The sequence below is a fragment of the Aspergillus homomorphus genome (assembly GCF_003184865.1).
Source record: "Aspergillus homomorphus CBS 101889 unplaced genomic scaffold BO97scaffold_3, whole genome shotgun sequence".
NCBI lineage: Eukaryota > Fungi > Ascomycota > Eurotiomycetes > Eurotiales > Aspergillaceae > Aspergillus > Aspergillus homomorphus.
Window position 1 is genome coordinate 1,362,795 of NW_020291889.1, and position 13,615 is coordinate 1,376,409.

Below are 13,615 nucleotides of genomic sequence, written 5' to 3' on the forward strand. Positions count from 1 at the left end.
TGCTTCTGGCATGTTTGACATGTCGTGGGGTATTTCTTTTCTCCTTTGGTCAGGTTAGACACCGGATAGGCTGTTTCTGGTAACTCGAGCCATTGTGGTACGCGACGAGCTTAGAAATAATTTCTGTCGACAGTTTTCAAGGAGCGATAATAGAGGTTATGTAAAGCCGAAGCCCAAGGATAACAACGGAATACAATGGCTTTATCTATGGCATCAAAACTGAGAATATACAATGGCACACTTAGAGGTTCAACGGGCGGAGCACCTTCAGACAAGCATCTTCTCCTTCTTTAAGCGAAAGCTCTTTGTTGGTTCGGGAAACTACACAGTTCATTGTCGCCTTCTTCGCGTTGCGAGCGTGCTATTTGCTAGATAAAATCGGCGCCTCGCCCGCATCAAGCATCAGCCTTCCGACCAGAGAGCCGGCGGTGTCTTCATCCGTGGTCGTGTAGGCACTCTTCAATTACTGGAAATTATACGCCATCACAAGTCAGCCCCAGGAAGCTCTGAGTGCACGTGTTTCTGGAGTACGCAAGCGCGACAACGAAATCCAGGGGTTCCTGCTGGACTTCTTCCGCAACGCATCTACGGAGCCAGACTTCCAGCAGCTACTCGCAGCCTTGACGAACGAGTTCTATGCCTATAACTGTGCATTAGGCTCTTTATTCTGTGGGGATATGCTCGTATATCCACTCCAGATCCGATGTCTCGTGACGAAGCAACGAGACAGAACCTGCGCAGCGCCGAAGTATCTACATCTTCCTCTTCCTTTTCATCTTTTCCACAGGCCTTGTTGGCTAACTTGTTTATGAGTATCATACTTCAGGGCCAAGATGAGCCAACTACCACCGAAGCCGTAGCTCCTCAAATCCCGTTCGCTCGTTAACTTTTAACAACATTCCCACCTTGTAGAGTCACAACCTGACGTATCTGCCCGGTTGTATACGGAACAGCTAAACCTGTTCTTCTCAAGCTACACGAATTCATGTCCGGGTTAAAACAAGTGGAAAGGCTTGCGGTCAAGGAGATGGCGAACTGCCACATGTTGTTAAGCTGTTCGGTGCTTCTTCGCCCCCTGGACTTCATGATATAAAGATTATATCTGCTCATGGAGACGATGCTTTCTGTAACATCTGGCTGGCTTGAAGCCCGACTGTACGCTCAACATAACCATTTTCACAAAGAGAGCCCTCTAATACCTGGGGAAAGCACTCAGCAGTATTTAGAAAAAACAAGAATCCGCCATCACTGCTTTCAATCCATGTAAATAAGAATATGGTCACAAGAATGAACGACAAGAAACGGTGAAAGTAAGGTACATGGGATGAGCTTGTCTTAGCTTCACTATTTAGCGATAGTTACTAAACTCCAGCACCTCGTTAAGGTGCAAGCTCATTGCTGGAGGGGTTGGTGACACCTCTGCCGAAGCAGCAGTCACCAACAAGTGATCAATGTCAAAGGCATTGTTTGAGAGATGGTCAGACGCACCTCTGCGTAAAGCAGCAGCTTCTTCTGACAAGGAGAGCCGGTGGTTCCACATCAAGTGGTAGCTTCCGGTTATGCCAAATTGTTTATGAGTGAAGCATAATTGCAAGCGCAATAACTGCAAACTCCAGCACATCTGCCGGGTCCTGTGTATTCCAGGGGCCGAAGGTTTGATATGTAGCAAGCCCGGCATTTGCTATAGAGCCGCCCTTTATGTAGCTTGCCCACTCTGGACTGTATGACAGGAAGGAGATAAAGAGTCGGGTCCTGTCTTGGGATATCAGGGCTCGACTGGGACAGTCAGGACAATGTGATTGCAAGTACTATACTTACTGCCACAGGTGATTAGAAGCTGGTGCTCTTGGATCAGGACATGCCTTAATCCAGGCCACCAACTCAGCAATTTCCTGCATGACGGTTCTCCGACCACTTGAGCTATCCCTGTCGCTTTTCTTGCACTCTACAAGAGCCTTTAGCTCCTGAGTGGGATAGTCTATTAATTGTCCATCAGTGCAAGCGACGTATGAACGTTCTCGTCCGTAAAATTGCGCTCGGAGTACGCTATGCCGTAAGGTCCAGCAGCGTCGTTGATCAGTTCTGAGTACACTAAGTGCGTTCAAGAACTCGATCAATGGTGGATTAACCATGGCCTCGTCAACTGCGGGCCAGGCTTCGCATCCGGGTGTTCCTGCCGCTGCCACGAGCCATTGATGGTGTAGCGTGTTGAAAAACCGCCCTATCTGTGGATCATTCCACTGGTGATTAGGGATGGCGTTGAGGTAGGCTTGGAACTGTGGGCATGCAGTAAGCATGCCTCGTGCTGTCTGCATATCAGCTGTCAATCCGTATAGCGCAGGTGTAAAGAAAGTCGACGGATCGGGGTAAAGAGTCCGGAACAGAAGATACTGCTCGCGTGTAACTCGGGAACCTGATACTAGATTTTTGCAGGACTTCAACGACCTAGTTGTTACTCCATATGCGACGGCCAGCGTATCCCATTCGTTTGCGGTGGAAGGGATAATCCACCTCACTTGGTTCTGAGCAGCCATTTTTGCAAGAGCAAATTGGGGTGGCAGAACAGAGTTGGAGTATGTTTGAGGAGAGGATTCTAGCAGGGATAGAACTTGAAGTGTTATAGCCACATCCAGGGAAAAAGCTACCAGTGGGCGCCCCACATGCTCGAGCTAGAGTCACCATAATAAAGGATACAACTTTTGAAGATTTGCTTCTTGATTATCCCCTGGAAAGACAGTGAGTTACTGCTGTTTATGTGAGTATGGGGCTACTTTGAACTTGAAGTACTACTCATGGAGCAAGAGCGCTGAGAATAAATACACTATCGGACTAATCTTAACAATACATGACCGAAGCTACGTAGAAGTCACTACTGACAAGGATACTGCCCACTGGCAGCATCATCTTCAAAAGCGACACTTGATCTTGTTTCTCCTAATTGTATGCTTTGTGGGCCGTGCTATTCTGAGCTCTTTGTTTATCTGCGGCAGGGTGCCATATAAAGTTCATCTTGTTGAATATGTCCTAGGAACATGGCGAGAAGAGAATGAGCATAAACTGGATACTACTATTACGTGCCACTCAGTTCAGGCTCGCCAGATGTCTTGCTGACCAAACTGGTCTGTTGTGCAAAACTGCCTCATTGATACTTGTACTCAAGGGTGACGAGTTCCTATTCTTTTCAGACAAACTCCTTTCTGCCTGTAGTAACTGCAGTGCTCTTATGTACTCGTTTCGGCATTGTCTGGCTTATGTAGCCCTCTCGCAGTGTATATAGCAGACTCTTATCAAGTATGGAAGGAAACTACGTGATATTGTTGGATCATTTCCTCAGTGGTTTGAACTCGAACCCCAGGATTAGCCATGGAGGCTACATTATGGGCTTAAAATGTATGGCCTATCGCAGCTTTTTGTTTCCTCAGGCTGTTGTCACTCGCGTGTTCCTAACGTCAACACGTCCTGTAACGGATCCACACCCACAGACTGTCTCCCCTCTGTCTCCCCCACCCCCTCCTCTTTTCCTTTTCTTTCTCTTCTCCTTCCTCCTCTTCTCTCTCTTCTCTCTCTTTTTCTCCTTTTTTTCTCTCCCACGCATCTTCAGTCGTGTTATCTTTATCTCCATAAAGATACAACAGCCGTACCAAGATGTCGTCCGGAGTCCAGGAAATGCCTGGGTAAACCCTTACCGCTGGTCTCGATCAGAGTCATCACGCTGCTGCGTCGGGGGGGCAACCTCCTGGCAAGAAAGGCGGAGGGGATGGTGGCCGTAAAGGTCCGTCCCATACCAAGGAGCCGCGCCAGAAGGCGAAGGCCTTTTGTATTCGGTGCAAAAAGCCCGGGCATCTGGCGGTGGACTGTGAGTCCGGTAAGCTTCTGGACCAGCTCACCGACATGAACAAGCGTGGTCTGTTGGGCTATGAGAGTGTTGTTGCAACGCTCACTGGCTCCCTCCGAGGCTTGAGCTTGGAGTCACGCGCCGCCAACCGTCCTCAAGCGGCCTCGCGCCGTGGGGGAAGGTCCGGCCGTCGTGGTTTCGATGTTAGAGAAGCCCGGAGAGCCTCGAGTGCTGGGCGCCAGGAGGAAACTTCTGGACAACAGCAGACCGAGGCCGCAGACACGGACCTGGACATCCCGGACGCCGGAGATGTTCACGGACCGGTCGCTCACCGGCCTCGAGGCGATCATTAGGTGATTGCTCCCTCATCCTGCATTTTCATGCTTCTGAAATCCCTGCCGTTGTGAAGGGTACCTGGTTACGAGGGGACCGGGTCTCCAGCGATGAGCTCGCACCTTACCGTGGTGCTGGAGTTTAGTAGCCATCTTTAATGGTGAAGCTAAGACGAGCTCACTCTATGAATCTAATAGACTAGTCGAGTTGCTATAAAAGCATCGATGCGCTAATTATCAGCGCTGTAGATACTGATGAGCTTGGAGATTTCTCTAGTGACAATCTCACCCGGCCTTAACCCTCCGTATCCGGCCTCGTCCTGGCTAATGGATAGCGATCAATCTAGCAATTCGAAGGGCTGAAGCATGAGATGAACTGTTGTATGCCTCTGTGTCCTGTCGAATTAGATCAAGCGTCGTGTTTTCAACGCAGAATGTGTTGTGTGAAAGACTTACCGTCGCCTCCTCCTTAGTTTGACCTTCTCATCCTCTTTTCTCTCTCTCATTCTCCATGCCCATATCATCCCCTTGCCTTTTCTTACTGCTTTTGCAGAATGCCCGCCATTACCAAACCCAGTAGAGCCTTACCTTGGATAGGACAGCTGCCGCTCAGGGATTTGCAGTTACATCACTCGAGTCTCTCTAGAAAAATATTTGAAGTCGGCTTTCGAAAGTGACGCGCGAGCCATTTCTTCAGTCCCGTGCCAACCGGCACCGTAACTTACAAGTGTTTACCCTAAAGTTCTACAAATTTAGAGCTAATATGAACGCGGCATAGCCCTTCTAGTCGGAAATTCATATCTTCATGCCTACCTCGCTGCGATACCTAGCCACGGCTGGTTTGATTCGCAACGCGTGCAACTTCCGCCTACAATGCTGTCTCCATGGGAGGGCACTCGGCCATACGCGCCTGGACATGAAGACCTCGAACTTCGAAACGAACACAAGATCATTGCAGGTCTGAAGCTCCGTTGGGCTTGAACAGTGCGCTACGACTCAATAAGCACTTCTGCTGGGTTCCAGGCCAGGATAAGGTCGCAACCAAGCTCTCCTCCCTAGAAGAAATACGTTCTACCATGCCCGAATTGGCAGACGACATTTGAGAATTACGATAGTCGAGAGATGGAAAGCTTTGCTCGAGGGCGCAAGGAGACAAAGCATCGAGTTTGTTGGGGTAGGAATCTGCGCAGCTAGTGGCTTTGGTGAAGGAGTACTCTGCTTCAAAGCCTTCAGTTGGTTTCTTTCAATCATTCGGATGCAAACGATATTGCCTCCACATTTCCCGTTATACTGATTTTCAGTAAAGCAATGCTTTCTCGGAACAATTATTCTTCTTGTCGTACGGTCCAGAAAAGCCACGGTATCTAATCATCGGCTCAATACACAGAGCCGGACGTACATTGAACCCAAGTTTCATGTAGAGTGAGCTCCATTCAGCTTGACCGTCCGAGATTCAACAGAGATGAGTACCACGGTAAAACGCGAAGTGTACAGTATTCGCTGAAGACAAGTGGAGTCTCTGCTCAAAAGCAGCACTGACCTGGATGACCTCACTTTGTCCATGCCAAGGTATACTCGAACTGTTCGCGCGGCTGAAGGCCGATACGTATCAAGCCTCAGATGTCCTTCACCTAAACATCAAAGAGAATGGGTTGATATGAAGAATGGTTCGAGGTATTGAACCAACAATTATAGAAATGCGATAGACGTCTGCCTGTACTTGACCGTACACTTGATGCGTCCTCTGACCGTCTACTGCGTCATAATGAGAATATTTCCTGGAGGATGACCGAAGCACGAATGTGTTACTGTTACCCCACTTCTCAGCTCTTCATATTTTCTTTCGGGTTCTCTCTCGTCTTTTTCTTCTCCTCCCCTTCTCTCACTTCCCCAACCAGCCGCTTCCACGTCATCACCAACTCATTGCTCGCCTAAAAGTCCCTCCATCTACAAGATGACTCGTGCTACTCGCTACGCCCGTCGCAAGCTCGATGGTCTCTACACGAAGCTGGTTACCTACAGGGAGTCTGTTGTTGAGGGCGGACATGTTGATTTGTCACAGCATGTCGATGACATTGTCCACCAGACTCAGTTTAACTTCAAGGAGCCGCTGGCGGTCCTCCAAACTACGAACCCGCCGTTTCTTTTCCGGCCCATGTCCCAAGAACTTCTGGAAATGAATCCCACCGAAGCCAGCCTCCAGTTTCAGTTCTTTGACTACACACCTGGTAATGTGGAAACGATGACTTCGCGCAATACTGCACGCACCCAACAGACGTGCAACCTCATTCACACGCAGGCGAGAGACTTCCGCCTGCAAGCGCGGGGAATGTCATACTTAACGTAAGCTTGCCACATGAGAATTACAAAACAGGCAGTCTTCTCTAACACTGGGATCGAGATACCCTGATCTCTTCTTCCTAGATGATCGAGGGTTTGACCAATACTATCCACCGGACCCAATCCTGCAGAAGGGTTGTGCCTATCACTTCTTTGAAACGGTGTCAGACAATACTGTTCTATATCCTCACATTACAATTATCAGAGGAGAGCCTAAGAATGGCCAAGAGGACAAGATACTATACGGGGAGCTTGCAACCCTGATTACAGCGATGAGAAATCGCGCAAATCAACGTAAAGTACAGTCAAGCGAGGAGCGCAATGCCCTTCTTTCAGCGGACAAGGACCCAGCAGAGTTTCCCTTCTTATTTCCGGATGAAGAGCATTTTCCTGTGCTTCTCATCTCCTGCGTCGGGCCTCAACATGCAAGAATATTCTACGCATGCATGGACGAGCGTAAGCTACACATCCGACAGTCAAGGCTTTTTAGCTTCGAGCAAAGATCAACTGCGCCTGTGTCCTTTTTCGGCAGCATGCTCTTGAATCGTGCTGTCATGCAGGTGTCGGAAGATGAGCTTGCCGAGGATGACGAAGTGGAAAAGGGTTCTCCCCAGACCACTACTCCACCATAATTGTACCTGATTTCAATCAGAGGATGTCTGCGTTTTGTGGATGTCACTTACACATTTGTCGGGAGGCTGCTGCTTTGAGCGGAGGTGCCCTTGACCATTGGTTGGATGGCTGCTACTTGTGTTAGAGGTGCCACCAGCCCCTCCAGCGATGAGCTCGCACCTTATCGTGGTGCTGGAGTTTAGTAGCCATCTTTGACGGTGAAGCTAAGACGAGCTCGCTTCCTGTATTCCTCGTGTTGTACAAAAGAGATACTTGCTTGGCTGCCGCTAAAACTAGCTTATCAAATGTCCTCCCAGTTAGCGCTGGGGTACAGTCCTCCCAGACCGAAGCGTGCAATGCACTGACCAATTTCTTGTAACTTCGTGGAAGATCGCTTTTTAGACGTGCCAACTTATGATGGAATCCAAAACCTTCCCTTCATTTTGCCTCTAATGGGATATCCAAGGCCGCAACTAAGCTGTTGCTTTGATACAACACTCACCACCCGGATTGGCAGATGGAGCTGCTCGGTCGGGCTGACTCGGCGGACAATTGTCGCTATCGGGCAAAGGTATTAAAGTAATTATTATATATATATATATATATAAAGTTTTTAGATTTACTTAACTTTATCTTTTAGTTACTATTTCTAAGTACTTTAGAGAAAAGGACCAAGAATAGAGGGGAGTCTTGTGTACTACTATTATCCAAATGATATAGTTTTCCTATTGTGTGGTACAACTACCTATACAATGTGAAGAAGCGACAGGCAATGCCAAGCGATTTGCAGGCCGATATAGGACGATGAGTCAGCGCTGCCCCGCAGCGGATTTGGATGGACTCCTTCTATCTTCTCTTCTTCCCCTCCTTCTGCTACTTCAGATACTCAGATCAAACAGTCCAATTGATTAAATAATCATGCCTGCTCCTATCTATCTCGGTGTCATTGGTAAGTAGCTCAGAAACTCAAGCCTTTGCTCTTTATAGCTACAATTGCACCTTACAGCCTCTGCATTCCCCGCCAACACGGTCCCCTCCCCCTCACGACTGACTACCATCACGAAACCATTCACATAGACTGACTGAACGAACAGGCGTCGGTGGCGTTGGAAACTCCTTCCTCAGCCAGCTCTCCCGCCTGCCCAATGCCCCCCAACTGATCCTCCTGGCCCGGTCCACCCAAACCCTCCTCTCCCCGACCCCCTCCTACACTCCCGCTATCCCCGCGGCAGACTGGAAGACCGCCTCCGCGACGCCGCAGCTCACCAAGTCCGGCGCGCTCACGCCCGAAGAGATCGCAGCATACCTGTCCTCCGCACCTGGCCGCTCCATCCTGGTCGACAACACGAGCGACCCTGCGCTGGCGTCATCGTACCCGACCTTCCTTCGCAAGGGGATCTCCATCGTGACGCCTAACAAGAAGGGATTCTCGTCCGACTTGGCGCTGTGGAAGGAAATCTTTGCGGCAGCGGCGGAGGGTAAGGCGCTGGTGTACCACGAGAGCACGGTGGGAGCAGGGCTACCTGTGATCTCGACGCTGCGGGATCTGGTGGCCACGGGCGACGAGGTGACCCGGATCGAGGGCGTGTTCTCGGGGACGCTGTCGTTCCTGTTCAACACGTTTGCGCCGGTCGGCTCGTCCTCGTCCGCTAAGTGGAGCGAGGTTGTCGCCCAGGCCAAGGAGCTGGGCTACACCGAGCCCGATCCGCGCGACGACCTGAACGGCATGGACGTCGCCCGCAAGCTGACCATCCTGGCCCGCATCGCCGGCCTCGACGTCCAGAGCCCCGACGCCTTCCCCATCGAGTCGCTCATCCCCGACGAGCTGGCCGGCGTCCCCTCCACTGCGGACGGTATCGCCGAGTTCATGAAGCGCCTGCCTGAGTTCGATGGCCAGATGACCGCTATCAAGGAGGGTGCCGAGAAGGAGGGCAAGGTCGTGCGTTACGTCGGTAGTATCGATGTCGCTAAGAAGGAGGTCCGTGTTGGCCTGCAGAAGTTCGATAAGGATAGCGCCATCGCCGGTCTGAAGGGCAGCGATAACATCATTAGCTTCTACACTAAGCGCTATGGCAGCAACCCCCTGATTGTGCAGGGTGCTGGTGCCGGTGGTGATGTCACGGCTATGGGTGTCTCGGCTGATTTGATCAAGGTGATCCAGCGGCTGCAGTAGATGACAGGTGTAGATAAAAGTTGAACACATGTAACAATGAGATCTGTTGGCATTAGTAAGCAGGGCTTTGTAGAGAAAGATATTTTGTTGACACCTGCGAGACATTTGTACATCAGAGCGCTCTTTTCAAGACTGCTACTCACAGAGACCTGATCAGCCATTGCTCCCCCCATTCCAGTTTCCATGGAGCACCGTCCCGCACATGGACCACGGTACGGTACCTGCTTACTTCCCTGGACTCCCGGCGCCTTGATTTATCTCCAGGCCATTCGAACCATCTAAGGAGAAAGAACCTGGCGCACCAGACTCATCTCGTCAATCTCAACCCAAATGCTTGTTCAGCAAGGATGCTCAATCTAACTATGATTACCAGACTGCTAGAGTTCCGCACTAATATGAAACGACGAAGAACAAGAATAGTATTTTGCTAGCTGAAATCCATCGCAAATCCTTGAAAGACAACCATCCCCTCTTCCCGAGCGACGAATTCATCCACCCGCCAACAACCACATACCCCAGTCTAGCAACTAATCCCACTCGGTAGATTCGTGCACGACGAGCTCGTCTTGCCACCCGACACGCTCACGTCCGTCCAGGTCCAATCAGTGCAACTGCCCGAGCCGCAAGCGATATAGATATCGGTCCCACTACTCTCGACCGAGCCCTGCACATTATCCAGCACAAAGTCGGAGATCGTGACTCCGTTGGAAGGCGACTCGGACGTATCGTTGTAGTTCTGCTGCACGATGATCCCGTACTTCGTGATCTCCGACAGGGTGATCTCCTTGTAGGTCACCTCGGAGACGGAGCCGGTATCGCCGTAGATGGTTTTGATGCGGACACCTGGAACCCATCAGCTCGTGCACTGAGTGTTTATATTTCTGGGGCGGGAGGAGCATACCGTTCTGCGAGTTCTTGATCTCGGAGTTGTAGAACGTCACGTTCTTGACTGTGTTGTCGCTGCGGCCGCCCACCGAGCCGATTGACAGGCCGTGGCCGCCGGAGCACACGCCGCCGGAGAAGTAGATGTTCTGCGCAATTAGTTTCCTGGCTGGACTTGCTTAAAGGAGGGCGGCGGGGGCTGTGCTTACCTCGCCCGAGTTGACTGCCACGCAGTCGTCCTGGTTGTAGACGTTCGCGCCTGTGATGGTGATGTAGGTGCTGTCGCCGATGTCGAAGGCGTCGGTATTGGCTGCGCCGTCATCGTCGCCGTCGCTGTTGTCGATCGTGATGTTCTCCAGGGTCAGGTAGTTCGAATTGTCGATGCTGAATACTTGGACGGGCGAGTTCTGGATGTAGATGCCGCTGATGACCGAGTCGGTTAGGTCGTGTGCGTAGAAGAACTTGGGCTTAGTCTTGCCACCGTTGGAGCCCTCGCTGTCCCACCACCGGCTGCCGTCGCCGTTGAGGTACGCTCCGCTCGCCCCGGTCACCGTGATGTCCGTGCCGGATACGGAGACCAGTGGACCTGACCATTCTTCGTAGCCGAAGGTGGTTTCGCCCTCGAAGATAACCTGGTTTGTTTGGGTTAGGGTTGACGACAACTACCGTGGGATGCTGGAGTACGTACGTGAGTGCCATCCTTCAAGTCCGTTAGGTCGAGGGTCGTTCCTGAGGGGACGGCCACGCTGGAGAGGATGATCGTTGAACAAGAAGTCTTCGACTTGCTCGCCGACGAGGCGCCGTTGGAGCCGGAGAAGGTGCAGGTGGTGGCTCGTTTCTCCAGGTCACCTACCTTGGGTGCTGCGGTGATGGCAGGGGGCTCGGGGGCCGGGTTTGCGCTGACGGCGATGGCCCCGAGGGCCAGCGCAAAGAGGACCGCTGGGTTGACCAGCATTGTTTGAATCTTTTAGACGGATAGAGGGTATCTGAGCGCGAAGATAGGACAAGCTTCAGTTGTTTGGTCTTGGTCGACTTGGCTTTTCTTGGAGGAGGCTTGGGAGCCAGCCTTAATGCATCCGTGAGCTGCGCACCGCTCGACCCTCGGCCTGGATTTCCGTGGTGGGCTTATTGTGGCGATGAAGGTCCATGAACCGGGATTTCAGCATGGTAAGCTGGCGTGAGACTATGAGGTCGACTATGCTATGAGACTATCTCTGTCAAGTAGCGAGATGCTCGTCAATGGTGGGAAATATCAGCGTTGGCCGTCGGGGTTGCGGTTCGGTCTCGCCTCGAGCAGTACTACTTAGTATAGGATTGCTGAAGAATGTACCGCTATCGCACGCTCATAGCTGGCTATTGGCTCGAGCATACGCAAAGGTCGGAGACGGGACGGAGTGATGGCGATTCCACCACACGGGATGATATTATCCAGGGGTGAGGGCTTGATGTGCCGTTCTGCGGCGTTGCAGCTAAAGACTGAGGCGCAAAGTTAGCATCACATCTCAAGCTCGCTTAGCTAGAGTCGGCGCGGACGAATGGATGGTCGTGCACTGGTAATGATACTTATAATGCGATGCGAATAACAATTGGTGGAATGAATTCATCACGGTGCTGCCACTATTCAATGCTCTAAATTATTCATCCTGCATTGATCACGCCAAGCCAGCCACCACGACAATTCATGACAAGTGACAGGCTGCTCGAACAGGCAGAATGTATGAAACAAACTGTCTCACTGGACATGGAGGACAAGGATCCCCCTTTTTGGGCCTTAGTCTGCAGCATAGCATGGTGCACAGACGCCACGTGAGCAATAAGCTTCGTCATGCGGAGGAAACTCCGACTTTCCTATACTAGACTAAGGTTCCCAACCTATATCATACACTCATACTTTCTGCTATCTCAGAAATCCTTATACTTGTCTAATGTAGCTCTCGTCCCCCTGTAAAGTCGTCTAATATCTCAGAGAAATGACAAAATATCGAAGAATAATAGTGCACCCCAGCTTCCCAGCTACAAACAGCAAACGGCTGAAATGAACCATTATAGGCGCTAAGGATCCTTACGCACTGATGCAGATGTGATGCAAACTCTCGTTTATTTTACCTCAGATAGCGTTAACTGAATTTAAATCTATTCCGAGTTCTGTACTATACTGTCAACACTGGATATATCACCATTCACTTTGCAATAAACCCATCAGTGAACTTGATAATCTGCTCCGCTAAAGCCTGAGGCTGGCTCACAAATGGCATGTGTCCGGTCCTTAAAGTCCACGACCTCCCATTCGACCTTGGACTTTTCCAGCCACAGATCCTGCAACGACGAAGGATTCAAACAGTCGTCCAGTGTCCGCACATACGCTCTCCTACCATCGAACGCACTCTCCGCCCAAGCCGGAGCAGTGGCGGGTGTTTCAAAAGCACGGAGTGCGTGTGGCTGCAACAACTTATCCAATTCCGGCTCAGGGGCACTGTCGCAGTCATTATACAGAACCTCCATCGCCGGCCCAATGGCAGCAAGACCCTGAGATGGCTGGGAACGTAATTACCAATACCCTATGATTAATGATCGCGGTTGTGCTGGGTCGACCGTACCTTGTCGACTTTGATAAAGGGAGGGTACGCGCCGCCTACAGCAGTCAAGAGATATTCACCCTCGAGTGTGATGTTGCCCCACGTAGATAAGGCCGATGTCGCCGGTAGATTGACCTTGGGCTCTTCTATTCTCCTTCGCAAGTCCTTTTGTTGCGCCACCTGCAACGACACCCCCGTATGAGTGCGCGATGATGACGACGTCTTTACCATGTTCATACAAATGAGGGAGTAGTACGGTGTCGCGCAAGAAAGCGATATCCTGGGGAGCAGACGCTTTGGCCGGATCAGAAGAATTGCAGCTAGGGTATGACCCTGGGTATGTTGCGTATCCGGCTTTGGTCAGATACGGTAGCAATTTCTCGAAGCCTTGAGGTGTGCCGAAGGCACCTGGGACGATAATGGTCACCGGGAGTTTCGACAAAGACATAGTGGAGCAGATATTGACTTGAAAACAGGGCGCGATTTTGCCATAATGAGAGTCATTGTGCTAGAAGAAAAAGGCTGAGCAGTCTGGATTACTACCAGGAGGAAGGTAAAGGAGGCAGAGCGGCAGATTGATGGTAGCTACTTGTCATGAATTTCAATGTACCTCTGCAGATTTGCAATCTGGATTGGTCAAAATTGGATGTATGTCAGATCAACACGTTACGCAATGACAATTAGCTGCAGTAAGCCTAGGTGGTACATATGAAGGGCTGAGTAGTAGTTGTATACACTATACTTATCTCAGTAGCTCGGGACAACCCCTCTACTCATTTCGCATATCAGTTGTGGAGTGAATAAGGGTTCAAACAAATGTTATAACGGATTTATTACACCTTGAACCCTTGGAACAATATATGGT

The 13,615-nt window shown here is 50.8% G+C and overlaps 6 protein-coding genes across 6 annotated transcripts; 3 read left to right on the plus strand and 3 right to left on the minus strand.

The window, feature by feature from the left end:
- Positions 1 to 1,571: 1,571 nt before the first annotated feature.
- BO97DRAFT_336129 (uncharacterized protein) lies at positions 1,572 to 2,534 on the minus strand (the record flags this gene model as incomplete). The annotated part of the gene is made up of 2 exons (XM_025691452.1): positions 1,572 to 1,776; positions 1,825 to 2,534. The coding sequence occupies 2 exons, from the start codon at positions 2,532 to 2,534 to the stop codon at positions 1,572 to 1,574; spliced, it is 915 nt and encodes a 304-aa protein (XP_025555741.1).
- Positions 2,535 to 3,645: 1,111 nt separating this feature from the next.
- On the plus strand, positions 3,646 to 4,188 carry BO97DRAFT_410956 (uncharacterized protein; the record flags this gene model as incomplete). The annotated part of the gene is made up of 2 exons (XM_025696158.1): positions 3,646 to 3,674; positions 3,705 to 4,188. The coding sequence occupies 2 exons, from the start codon at positions 3,646 to 3,648 to the stop codon at positions 4,186 to 4,188; spliced, it is 513 nt and encodes a 170-aa protein (XP_025555742.1).
- A 1,933-nt stretch (positions 4,189 to 6,121) lies between these two features.
- On the plus strand, positions 6,122 to 7,139 carry BO97DRAFT_420891 (uncharacterized protein; the record flags this gene model as incomplete). The annotated part of the gene is made up of 2 exons (XM_025696685.1): positions 6,122 to 6,510; positions 6,569 to 7,139. 2 exons carry the CDS (start codon positions 6,122 to 6,124, stop codon positions 7,137 to 7,139), a joined length of 960 nt encoding a protein of 319 aa, XP_025555743.1.
- An 870-nt stretch (positions 7,140 to 8,009) lies between these two features.
- BO97DRAFT_467892 (homoserine dehydrogenase) lies at positions 8,010 to 9,318 on the plus strand. The gene is made up of 2 exons (XM_025699690.1): positions 8,010 to 8,068; positions 8,214 to 9,318. Exons 1-2 carry the CDS (start codon positions 8,038 to 8,040, stop codon positions 9,290 to 9,292), a joined length of 1,110 nt encoding a protein of 369 aa, XP_025555744.1. The 5' UTR covers positions 8,010 to 8,037; the 3' UTR covers positions 9,293 to 9,318.
- Positions 9,319 to 9,812: 494 nt separating this feature from the next.
- On the minus strand, positions 9,813 to 11,129 carry BO97DRAFT_336733 (glycoside hydrolase family 28 protein; the record flags this gene model as incomplete). The annotated part of the gene is made up of 4 exons (XM_025691467.1): positions 9,813 to 10,135; positions 10,194 to 10,323; positions 10,384 to 10,806; positions 10,863 to 11,129. 4 exons carry the CDS (start codon positions 11,127 to 11,129, stop codon positions 9,813 to 9,815), a joined length of 1,143 nt encoding a protein of 380 aa, XP_025555745.1.
- Positions 11,130 to 12,354: 1,225 nt separating this feature from the next.
- Positions 12,355 to 13,198, minus strand: BO97DRAFT_431446 (esterase/lipase family protein; the record flags this gene model as incomplete). The annotated part of the gene is made up of 4 exons (XM_025697491.1): positions 12,355 to 12,411; positions 12,455 to 12,709; positions 12,772 to 12,806; positions 12,886 to 13,198. The coding sequence occupies 4 exons, from the start codon at positions 13,196 to 13,198 to the stop codon at positions 12,355 to 12,357; spliced, it is 660 nt and encodes a 219-aa protein (XP_025555746.1).
- Between the last annotated feature and the right edge of the window lie 417 nt (positions 13,199 to 13,615).

What these genes read in the sequence shown, in the direction of transcription:
- BO97DRAFT_467892 (XM_025699690.1), top strand. Translation starts at nt 8,038, where the DNA reads ATGCCTGCTCCTATCTATCTCGGTGTCATTG. An exon ending in TATCTATCTCGGTGTCATTG is followed by an intron (nt 8,069 to 8,213) that starts GTAAGTAGCTCA and finishes CTGAACGAACAG; the next exon opens with GCGTCGGTGGCGTTGGAAAC.